We start from the raw sequence: 12429 nt of genomic DNA on the forward strand, positions 1-12429 counted from the left end.
TGAGTTAGGTGGCACAAATGCCTGACTAAAGCCCACTGAGACTTAAAAAAATCTAGAAGGCTGTTCCTAAATGATCCATAACCTCCTTGCTTGTGTAACAGCTAGCTATTGTTCATCAAATGCTGAAAAAAAATCCCAAGATATACATTTTTTTAAAAACTAAACTAAATTAACAAATTCAGGCAACCTTACAAAGTGAAAATAGTACCTCTGTATGAATTCCGCCTTTGATGGATATTGCTATCCATGGAATTGTCCACTGGTGTGATATCTTGAGAGTTTCGAGGGATTGGAGTATCAGTCATGACAGGGTTAGGATCTGGAGATTTGTCAATAGGCTTCAACTCTAGTCTCTCGTGATGGATCCATAGGTCTGGAGGCTTCACATCCTTGCAATTGCCCTTGTACTTATGGGAGCCATTCACTGATTTGCATGCAGCTCGTTTCCTAGACACAGAATTAAGAGTAGTTGTAAAAAGTACTTCCTTTGAATATATTTGTCAAAACACTGTGATTAAAATTGATTTCCTGCTGGGTGTGGTGGCACTAGCCTGTAATTCCAACTACTTGGGAGGCAGAGGCAGAAAGATGAAATAGTGAAGATCTGTCTAGGCTACGGGTTCAAGGCCAGCCTATGCAACTTTGCAAGATTTACTCTCAAAATAAAAAGTTAAAAAGGGCCCATAGCTAAGTAACAGAGTGTCTGTCTAGCATGTTGTGAGGGCCTAAATACAATTCTCAATTAAAACAAAACTATTCCAACCCACAGTGAAAGAGAAAGGAACCCTGCCCTTCTGAGAGCTGATTTAAACAAAGGCGGAGATGCAAACTAGCAAGCAGCAGAACAATGGCAACAGATCAGGGACAAAAGGCCTATCTCTGGAAAAAGTCAACGTGCTTTTGCTTTGTTCGTACAGATACTATGCCAGAGTATATGCGAATATTGTCTTTTTTATATTAAAAGATTGAGATAGCAATTAAAAATGAAACTTCAAAAGTAGAAGGTTCCTTTACAAGTTTCCACTAGATAAAGAAAGGCAACAAGAAGTAAAAATACAACAAGAACAGGTAAAAATCTTTGCTGACAGGGAAAGGACAGAGTCATGTTCTAGGTAAGCCACTGGGACTATCAGGCATGTGGAGTCTAGCATGTGGTAACAGTGTCACTGTGCTGTCATTTCTGCTGGCACTCATTCACTCACTTTGCCATTCAAGAACCATACACTAGGCACCTTGTTCCTGTCAGAGCCTCTGCTACACTGCTGTGCCCTCAGCACTTTTGGTCAAGTGATGAAAATGACACTGAACTATTTTTAAATGCTCTGAACTTTCTAAAATGCCAAGTGTTAATCTTAATAGCTGGAGCTCAGATAGAGAGGAGACATGTGCAGAACTGACTTTATGCTGAGACACAATGGGGACAGCACGTGTATTCCAGGTGGTAAAATCAGCTGTGTCAAAGCCCTGAAGTGGAGCTGCAGCAGCCTCGTATACTGGAGGATGAGAGCATGAGCCATGAGGGGAGGCTGGGCAACGGGCGGGAAGGCAGTCAAGAACCAGGCAGGCCAGAAAGGGCTTTCATAGCACTGACAGTGGGAAATTCCTTCTCTCAGAGATGAGAAATCAGTTAATTGTTTTAAGCAAGAGAGAAACAAGGCTGATCTGAGTTAAAACTTTATCCCTACTCTCTTGTAAAAATGGATTTGTGAGGTAGAGGACTGGAGGGAGTCCATCAAAACTGGCCCATGACAGTAGAATGGAAGAGGCAAATTTGAAATGCATATTCAGGAGACAGAAATATAGGGCTTAGGGAGGGAATAAGCACACACTGGGTGGGGGCAAAGGAAAAAAGAAATAAATGGTGAGGCCAAGGCTGATCCAGGCCACTTATTCATAGTAGGAAGAGTGGACAAGAATGTTTTACTGAAAATATTATGGATTGGTTTGGACCTGTGTGTGTATTAGTTACTTTTCTCATTGCTACAACAAACTATCTGACCTGAAGCAATTTAAGAAAGGGTTTATTTTGGCTTACAGTTTGAGGGAATGCATTCCACCATGGCCAGAAGGCATGGAAGTAGGAGGTTGCTGGTCACACTGAACCTATAGTCAGGAAGTAGAATTACACAGGAAGAGGGACTGGGCCATAACACCTAAAGGCTAACTGCCACCCCAGGGAACACTTCCTCCAACCTTCTTAACAGACCACTAGCTGTGGGCCAAGTGTTCAAATGCAGGAGCCTACACAAGTGGGCATGCTTCACATCTAAGCTTATGCCGAGTAAAGAAGAAGTGCCATAGAACTAGCAGGGTACGAATGTCTGGTACGCAGAACAAAGGCCTGGCTGGAAATAGAGAGTTTCTGGGAAGCACAGAGCTTCATGAAACCACACGGAAGAGACTGGAGAAAAGAGGAGGTCCTGATTCAAGCCCCAAGGAATGTGTAATCCAATGAAAGCAACTGTGCTAAAACAGTTGGGACAGAAAGTATGTTAGAAAGGACTAGAGCTTGAACATGCAGTGAAGGAAAAAAGACTTCAAGCTAGTGTAAACAAGTACAGTGGACTTTCATATCTGGGTTTCACAATTTCAGCTTCAACAAACTTTAGATTGAAAATAGACTTTTTAAATTTTACTGAATATGTCAACTTCTCCTTGTCATTTTATTCCTGAAGCAATACAGTACAAAAATCATTTGTATAGCAATTACTTGGTAGCTACATATGATTAATATGGGGATACTTTCACAAACTAAAATGGCTGTGCTACCACTAGGCGATGTGATCTTTCAGGGCCTGTTACACATGTGTTATCACTGTATGTTGATTATTCCTAATCTGAAACGTGAAAACCACTGGCCACAGTGGCACACTCCTATGATACCAGTTTTATTTACTTTGGATTTTAACTCCATCTAAAGCACTGTGGAACTCTTTGTCCTTTGTGTGTATGTGTATTCACTTTGTTTTTTAGATACTTTTAAAGATCCCAAGCATACTAATAATAGCTGTAAGAGCAAGTACTTACAGATAAATAAACGAAGCACCGAACACAGAAACTTGGAGAAATGTTCTAAAAGAGCTGACTTTCAGGCTCTTAAGGAAACAGTTTTCCATAATCAAAACCAGAAGAGAGCCACTCTTTTCTTAGAAAAGAGATGCAACCTAAACTATAGAAAGCTACTTGAGAAGAGAGATTTAAAATATCACATGACTTATCTGTCATAAAGTTATTCAAATAGCAGTTACAGGGTAGCTTATTACCTGCCCTATGCATTGAAAACAAATACATTAGCTGGACATGGTGGCACATGTCTTTCTTTAATCCCAGCACCAGAGGCAGAGAAAAGTGGATCTCTATGAGTTTGAAGCCAGCCTGGAATAGCAGGCTCCAGGCCAGTCAAGACTACATAGTGAGAGCCTGTCTCATACACACACGCACATATAAAATACTTATATTAGGCTAATAGCTTTCTCCCACCTTCGCTGGTACGCAGGCTATTTTGAAATAGCCTGTGGTAAAGGTCTGTTCAGAGGCTGTTTTGCTTGCTGTGTACATATACAGCCGTACTTTCTGGCTTTTGTGGTAAAGTACATAAGCAGAATTTTTTCTTCATTCCACTAAATTTTTTTTTGATTTTTTTAATGTTCTATTTTATCAGCTCAATGTTTCACTTCTCATTTTTTTTTCATGCATGCATACATGTGTGTGGGGGCTTGTGCAGAAATGTATGCAAGTGTGTATGGGGTTCAGTGATTGACATCTGCTGTCTTCCTCTATTACTCTACACTGTGTTTTTCTGAAATAGGGTCTATCACTAAGCTCTGAGCTCACCGACTGGTGAGCTTGAGGGATCTATTTGTCACCCTTCTTCCACTCCACACTGCTGGCGTTAGAGATGTACTCTGCTGAGTTCGTTTTTTTAAAGTAGGTACTGGGACCTGAACTCAGGTCCTCATGTTTGCATTATAAGCACTCTATTCATTGAACCATGTCCCCAGCCTTTACTTCTTAGTTTTTAAGATAATTTTTGTTGTTACTGTTAAAAACAGAGGCCAGAGGCATACATGGCTAGAGAGATGGCACAGAAGGGAAGATGGCTTTTTCAGAGGACCTGAACTTACTTCCCGGTACTGCTGTGGCTTGTCTCACAAACACCTGTAACTCTAGTTTCAGAGGGATTCGATGCCTCTGGCCTCTGTGGGCACCTACACTCATGTGCATATACCTACCTACATCACCATCACCACCACCACCACACCATCACCACCACCATCATCATCATCATCAAAAACTAGGACACAAACATAGCCTAGACTGCCCATAGAGTCAGATCTCCAATGTCACTGTCTTTCTTTTTCATGTTTTTTTCATTCTTGTTTTATTAGTCAGTCTTTGGGGGCAATACTACATTTGTTACTGTGTGGTCTCCTTTGACTGATAGTGCCTTCATCTAGAATCTGAGGATTTGCTCCACTTCCTAACCAGGTCTCCCTACTCAGAAATGTCTATGAAGAGTCCTGCTTGTAGATGCAAACTTTTTGGCCTGAGACAAGGGAAGATGTTTTCAAACTTTTTATTTTTTAAAGATTGATTTTTATTTCTAATTCTGTGTACCCTTCTGCAGAGATCAGAAGAAGGTGTCAGATTCCCCGAAGCTGTAGTTACAGGTAAGCCATCCAAAGTAGGTGCTGGGAACAGACCCGTGTCTACTACAAAAGCTGTACATGTTCTTAACTGTTGAGCCACCTTCCTAGCCCCCTCAGTTTCAAACATTTTAAGGAGCTTGTTGAGGCCCAGAAAAGCCAATGTTAAATTTCTTAGGGGTTCATTTTCCTCCTTCTCCCATGGTTTCTTTTTCTTTTGCATCTTCTTTAACTTGTGTTCCATAGATGGCAGGAATATTTCAGATCGGTTAGAATCTTATGGGACTTGTTATAATATACAAGATCCCCAAGACAGTCCCCATGGCGGGAAGGGGATATGACTGCATTTAAAGTGGCTTTTCCTGTAATTTGTTTTTTTCAACTCTTTGCATCACTCTAAAAACAGAAGCAACATATAAGAAGAAACAAACAAAACCAGGGTTACATGTTAGGGATCCTTACTTCTTCTGGTGAGAGGTGGTGCGCCGGGTACAAAAGACAGCAATGACCACAACCACCACAATGGTGATGACGCCAACAGAGACAATGATGACCAGCAGCATGTTGCTGTCCAGAGGGGAGGTGGGGCTCCCATGAGGGCTGTTGCTTCCTGTGCAGGGAAAATGGTACAAATGTTAGTTAGTTAGGTGATTTAAAAAAAAAAATATATATATTCAATCAGCTCCATCAAACCATTTCAAGGTATTTCAGGTGAATTTCCTTCATACCAGTTATCACAGTACTGCACAGAGTGCTACTCGAGGAAACTACTTCTAGATTATAAATTCCTGAGGATATGACAGTCTGCCTTACACGCAGGGACTGGCATAGAGGTTTATTTAAAGAATAACATACAAAGAAACCTTCAAGTGTACTGATATTCTAGAGCTGTCTAAGCACAAAGGTCCAGATAGTGTTCTGCTTTTCTGGTGTCTTATAAGATGTACAAATTCATTTTTAAAAGTCCCATGTTGTGCTGCGAAGACAGCTCAATAGGTAAGATGTTTTTGTCTTGCAAGCATAAGGACCCAGGTTCCATCCCCAGACCCCATTAAAGAAAAGCTATGCATGGTTATGTAAGTTTATAATCCCAGTGCTGAAGAAGCATGGCAGGTGCAGCCCTGGAAGACAGAGCATTAGAGCTCAGAGGTCAGACAGCAAAGCCTACTTTGTGAGCTGCAAAGCCAGAGACCATGTCTTAAAAGGCGGACAGAACTTGGTGTCTGAACATACATACCCACAACTGCCCACAATCACCATTTCTAAATCCTTTGGGATTTTTTTTTTTTTTTTTGGCTTTCAAAAATCATAAAAATGTATAGCCATATATAAAGCAAAGTTTTCCTTAACATGTAGGTGTCTGAGATTACAAAACTACTGTTTGAAAAAAAATCTTTCTTCATAAGTATACAGATGATAGAGTATATTTTCTTATTCAGTTTCAGCAAGAAGTAGGTCTGTACATATGCATTATTGTGACAACTATTTACTGAGTGGTTACTATGTGCCATATATTATTGTATTTATTCAAGACGAAACAGTGAATAGCAAAGACGTGAATGCTGGGGGTGGGGCTTGGCACACCCAACAAACAGGTAAGAAATTACTAGTTAAGAATGCTATGAAAAAAGAAAAGAAAAAGAAAAAAAGCAGGGGTACAATGCAGAGTGACTGTGGCTGACTTAGATCAGCAGGTGAAAAGCTTTTCTGAATCCAGTGTGGCTCTGTCTCAAGTCTAAGGTCTCTTTCCACAATGCTGCAGAAGCAAGGCCTGAGTCCACTATATCCAGAAAACAGCGTATAGAGCACTCCATCTGGACTCTAAATCCAACTTGTTTTCATTAGTTTAACTGTATCAAACAAGGTTTTTTAAAAAAGAAACTTCTCCTTGAAACGGCGTTTGAGTTTAGAATTGGACAAGAAAGACCTCCCCCCCCCCCATACCAAGGCCTAGAAGAGTGGTTTTCAACCTTCTTAGTCCTGTGACTCTATACAGTTCTTCATGTGTAGTGACCCCCAGTCATAAAATTATCTTCGTTGCTACTTCATAGCTGTACTTTTACTCTGTTATGAGTTGAAATGTAAACATCTGATATGCAGGATATCTGCTAGGCAACCCTTGTGGGGGGTCTCAAATCACAGGTTGAGAACCACTACTCCAGAGAGAGGAAACAACAGCAAAAGGACCCTGACGCATGCTTATTGATTTGTCACTCCTAACAACTCACTGCAGTGTGTAGCAGTTAATGTAGAGCTGCGTCACTCTCAAGGCACTGAGAGTGAGTGAGTGCTCAGCTAGAGATGGGACACTGCATCAATTCCTGGTCCCCTGACCACAAAGACTCAGGAAACACTACAGAAGGAGTGTCCCTTGCCTGGCACTAGGACTTTTTAGACTGTATGGTGGCACATGCTGTAATACTGACACTTTGAAGACTGAAGCAGGAAGACTGCAGCAAATTGAGTCACACAGTGAGTTTCAGGCCCACACCCTGGTTATAGATTGAGATTCTGTCTCAAAAACAACCAACCAATTAACCAGAAACAAAGTATTTAAGAAGTGGGATGCTGTGGAAGGAACTGTTATCAAGAAAGGCATCAAACAGTTGGCGAGACTGCTCAGTGCTGTGCCCTGAGTCTGAATCCCTGGCATCCACACACAAACCAGGCATGGTGGAGTACAGTTATAACCTGGTGGGACAGGGACAGGCAGATCCCAGGGCTTGCCAGCCAAACAGTAGAGCTAAAAAACAGAGTGCTAGTCCTAAACCAAACCTTTCTCTGTGTGGGAATCCTTTCCAGCAACACTGGATTATCTGACCTCCCAACTTTGATTCTATGATTTTACAGACATCTAAGTAGAGTGCTAAATCTGAGGTTGATTTAGAATGGCTTAAGAGCTTATTCTTTTATATTTGGTTCAATCATTTTTATTCTTCATTTCTAAGAAAAAGCTAAGCAGACAACTTAAAACTGTACACATTGACCTTCAATGAGATAACATTTTGATATTTGGGAAAGACTACAGTACTAGAGCCAATAAAATTAACCATACTGCTAACCCAACATTGCTCTTAAGAGAAATGCTGGACTACTGGGCTAGATTCTTACAAGGTGGGACCAACATGGCAAACTAAAGGCTGGGGGAGCTGGGGTATGAGAACAAGCAGAAGAGAAAGTATTTTTTTTTGCATTCAACACAAATAAGTTTCAGCATTCACCTGGATTTAACTTCTACGTATGAACTGGACAAAAGCTTTTTTCTAGAACAGAGTAAGAAGGGACCACCAAAGGGGCTGTCAATATTCTGGCCTGAGATCATATTACATGCATCTCTTTATGTTTGACTGGACTACTGGAACAGCTTCTGTCTTTATCCTTCTGACTTCACACCTTCTTAGCTCTCAATCAATTCTTCACTGTTCTCAGACTAATAATAGCAGATACTAAAAAAATCGAAGTCTTGGTATATCAGTAGTGTCATACATTTTACATATATAACTTATAAAGCCCAGATTTCTTAGCAATCTAAGTATGTGGGCTTTTGTCAAGCCAGTTCTAACCTACTGTACACTTCTATTCTACCTGCAGGCAGTAAAACTCTACAGTGAGCAGGTACTGCTGCTACGCCTTTGCATGTGCTCTTAGAGCTTCCTAGAATGTCTGATGCCCATCTTGACATTTAGTAAATTTTCACCTCTAAAGATTATTTTTGTCTATGTGTATGTGTATGAGTGTCTGATGCATGTGTGTGGGTACCTGTGGAGGACAGAGGAGGGCACTGGATCTAAAGTTAAAGGTGGATGTGAACTACTCAAGCTGAGTGACGGGAACTGCAATCCAATTTACTACATGAATAGAAAGTGCTCTTACCTGTTGAGCACCTCGTCTGCTCCCAGTTTTCACATAACCTTTAGGATATGGGGTAGATAATGCCTGTTTTATAAAGTGTGCCTATTTTTCTATCAGGTACTTTTTCACTTTTCCTCCTGCTATAGTCTGCTATAGAGTCTGAACCTTCAAAATACAATGTACAATTAGATACATAAATGTAAGAAGATAAAGGAGTAATTACTTTCTCACAATCTTGATACTATACTGTTTATAGCCCATTATGCAACAGATGCTTGAAGGAGAAATAGCTAAACAAGAGTAGCATAAAACATCTTGAAGCATTCAAGTTTGTTTTCTAAAAATCAGTGGGTTTCCCTGAAGTATGGGCATTAGACAGCTGGAGAGTAAGAAGGTATTCTCATATGCCTACTAGGTAGAGGTGATAAGACAGTGGAGAAAAAAAATGAATTTTAGTAACTGCTTTTTAGACACTTTACAACTGGACTCTTACACCTGGTACAGAATCCCCTGCCCTTTAGACTGCGTGCGACAGTGAAAAAATGCACAGCCGGAGCACAGAGGTCTGAACTCTGGTTTTATGACACAATGAGAGTGGACTCAGAGATGCCACTTCTCCATTGATGGTTTTTTACTGTATTAATTGGGAATACTTCAATCTATTCTCCCTGCATCCCAGAGTTGAGGATCAGTGGTGAGTTCAAGTGTGAGAGTAACTCAGAAATGGTAACTAAGGTTCTGTGGAGGAGTGCTTTTTATTTTTAAAAGATTTATTTATTTATTATATGTAAATACACTGTAGCTGTCTTCAGACATCCCAGAAGAGGGCATCAGATCTCATTACGGATGGTTGTGAGCCACCATGTGGTTGGTGGGATTTGAACTCACGACCTTCAGAAGAGCAGTCGGTGCTCTTAACCACTGAGCCATCTCTCCAGCCCCGGAGGAGTGCTTTTTTTAAGAAACAAAATTACTGACTTTTGTTTAGTGAGTATGAATGTTTTGCCCATATATGTCTGTACACCACATCATGCAAAACCCAAGGAGGCCAGAAGAGGATGGCCAATCCCTTGGGGCTAGAGTTACAGACAGTGGCAAGCCACTGTGTGGGTCCTGTTGTACCCAGGTTCTCTGCAAGAACAGCTTGTGCTCTTAATTATACTCCACCAAGAATAAAGTGTTATAAAATTGAGGGTAGTAACTTGCAGAATGGTAGAAAAGTAGAGTATTTTCCCCTAGAATTCCCAGACTTAAAAAACCATGGTAGGGGAGATGCTGAGATTCTGAAGCAGTTCTCTGGCTTGTGCTGGGTGATAGGTAATCCTACCAGAGGGCTAATTTTTCAAAGTCTAACTCTTTTTCTCAAGGTAGTAGGAGACAGATCATTTGTTTAGGAATCAGTCTTGTTTCCAGCTGGCTATGCAGAGAAACAGGATTCTATGATAAAAATAGGCTTCTAGTAATTCAGCAACACTTGCCACAAAATGGCCAAAGGTAGGTCCACTAGATAAAATTAACTACATTAACATGCCATAAGCCAACACTGAAGCCATAAACCACATGTAAAAGTTTTAGGCAGAGCTGCATAATGTCCACAGCAAGCTGAAAAGCCTTAGAGGGTTTACCACTCATTGGAGGTTTGTAGTCGGATCCCAGGTCTGGTAGTCGGCTTCCTTTTCCTGCTGACCCTAAGGCTGAAGCAGAAGAAATCACGTCAGTAAAAACCCAACATGTAGACGTGACAGTCCATTTCACAGCTAGTGAGTGTCTTCTAAAAGCAAAACACTTCAGTCTACTCTGTAAGAAAATGAAACAACACAAATAATGGGAAACTACAGATTGTATGCCAAGGTACACAGACACAGCCTGCAATGTAAGGAGGTATCTAGAAGACTGGTGCCTCTGCTTCAAGGCCATGACCTGACTACCAATCTGCTGTTCAGGAAGTGGGGGGACCCCCTCCCCATTTCTCTAGCCCAGGAAGTGATGGTCAGAGAGGACATGTGGTATATTATTTTATAACAAAAGGGACTGAGGGAGTAAGTGAGCCTGATGCTTGTACCAAACAATTATATTCTCCAAAGGAGACTTGGTGATGCTGACCTGGGCTGGCTAGTATCAATATTGTTCTGGCTATTCTTTTTTTTTTTTCCAGATTATGAAGTTGTCCTTCCAAGTATAAAGTTAACTTGAGCAAGAGCAGGAAGATAAGCAGAGAGTCAAATCAGATTCTCACTTCCTTTTCCGTCACTTATGAATTAAGCAACAGAAACAAACAAAACACAAGCCTTCCTTCTGTTTGCTTACAAAGGTCACTGTCATCTGAGCTTCTAGAGTCACAGGTTCAAATGAGTGAGGCTGAGGTCTCCCCAGCAGCAGACCTCAGGAGGCTTTATTTTATTTCTGTTTCATAATCCTTATTCTTAGTTTTCAGTTTCTCTCTCTCTTCCTCCATAAAGATATTCCTCAATTCAAAGTTACTAGCCAGAAAGCAGTGTCAAGCTCTTGAAAAGAGGCCAGCGAGCATAAAAAGTAAAAGCTGCTCCTGGCCATTAATGGCACACAGTGCTTAGGAAACTGCCTGTGAACACCAGCTCTGCTACATGGCAGTACTTTGCTGTGGGGCAAGTCATTTAATTAGTCACTTGGGCATCTGTTTCCAACACCAAATGGAAATTTAAGACCATGAGACACTGTGAATGTTGCTTTGTGTGTAGTAAATGATCAATAAATGTTAACTATTACAAACATCATAAATCCAGGGCAGGATATCCCCTTCCTCTTCATAGAGGCAGAGCACACAGAGCTCTAGTAAACACTTATAAGAGATATTTTCACAAATAAAGCTTGACTAGAAATGTATAAATGCATTTATTTCTGCAAAACATTAGAGTTAATGTCAATTCCTCTTTCCTCTTATAAAGAATTATATTTTAAAAGAAACAAAGGGAACCCAAATATAAAGTTGTTTAAGTAGTTCATTTAATAGAATAAATCTAGAGGCTAAATATAATGTTTGATATGTTCTCAGAAATCAAAAATCTATACAAGAAAGGAACAGAAGTTCTTGGCTCCTATGGTGTAGTCTCAGAATTTCTAGGGCATATTCTAGGATTTAATTTAGTCTCTGACCCCTTTTCCATTGTACCTACTAATTACTTCATCCTCTTACTCCTGAGGCTATCATAGCTCCCAAGTGACACACACTATGTAAGCCTTAAGGTTCTAGTTGTTCTTCATATGCTATGACATCAGGCAAAATCTAACTGGCAGAAATGCTCAGCATTTTAAGTTCTTTATATTTAAATTTTCATGATCTTCACGTAGGCTACATTTAAACTTTTCAGACCACATCACATAAACAAACAAACAAATAAACCAACTAAACAAAAAGCTGCCAGTGAACTCACTTTGTTTGCCAAGATATAGTTGGTTTATATTCCTGCATTTCCCAATATTTTCTTTAACATTTAAAGAATAACCAAGAAATTCAAAGGATGTTCCCTAAATATCAACAGGTGAAGAATTTTGAATACTAGAGGCAGAGAACAGCAAAGTACTACTTAACGATCATCAATGAAAGAGCAAAGCATATTTACATTCTCTGCATATTCAACATAATGCTTTATGAAATCTCATGCTTCTACACTCAAAACACTATGCCCACAGTTTTCTCCTATGTACAAAAAAGATGTGTAGAACACAAACACAAGTTCAAAGCCATGAAACTCAATACTCTGTTCTGACTCTTATATTAACCAAGATCCAAAAAGCTGTATTTTTGATGACTACTGTTAAACCATGAGAACAATGACCAACTTTACTTCTAGTGCTCTATTTCTATACGGAAAGCTGCCTTTAGCTTATTTCTCAGAGACAGAAATCACAAAGGGCAGCTAACATGCCACCACAGCAATCACAATGAAAAACA

General features: G+C 40.3%; 1 protein-coding gene across 8 annotated transcripts in view; it reads right to left on the reverse strand.

Moving 5' to 3' along the window:
- Positions 1 to 12429, reverse strand: part of Neo1 (neogenin 1) — a 159435-nt gene that overhangs the window by 14531 nt on the left and 132475 nt on the right. For all 8 annotated transcript variants that reach the window (XM_029542722.1, XM_029542721.1, XM_021207610.2 and 5 more), the window contains 3 exons: positions 10124 to 10192; positions 5109 to 5256; positions 209 to 447 (listed from right to left, as the gene is read on the reverse strand). In XM_029542722.1, the coding sequence (XP_029398582.1) occupies positions 209 to 447; positions 5109 to 5256; positions 10124 to 10192 (456 nt within the window). The remainder of the gene's footprint in view (positions 1 to 208; positions 448 to 5108; positions 5257 to 10123; positions 10193 to 12429) is intronic.

Source organism: Mus pahari, chromosome 10, assembly GCF_900095145.1.
Source record: "Mus pahari chromosome 10, PAHARI_EIJ_v1.1, whole genome shotgun sequence".
In the NCBI taxonomy this organism is placed as follows: Eukaryota; Metazoa; Chordata; class Mammalia; order Rodentia; family Muridae; genus Mus; species Mus pahari.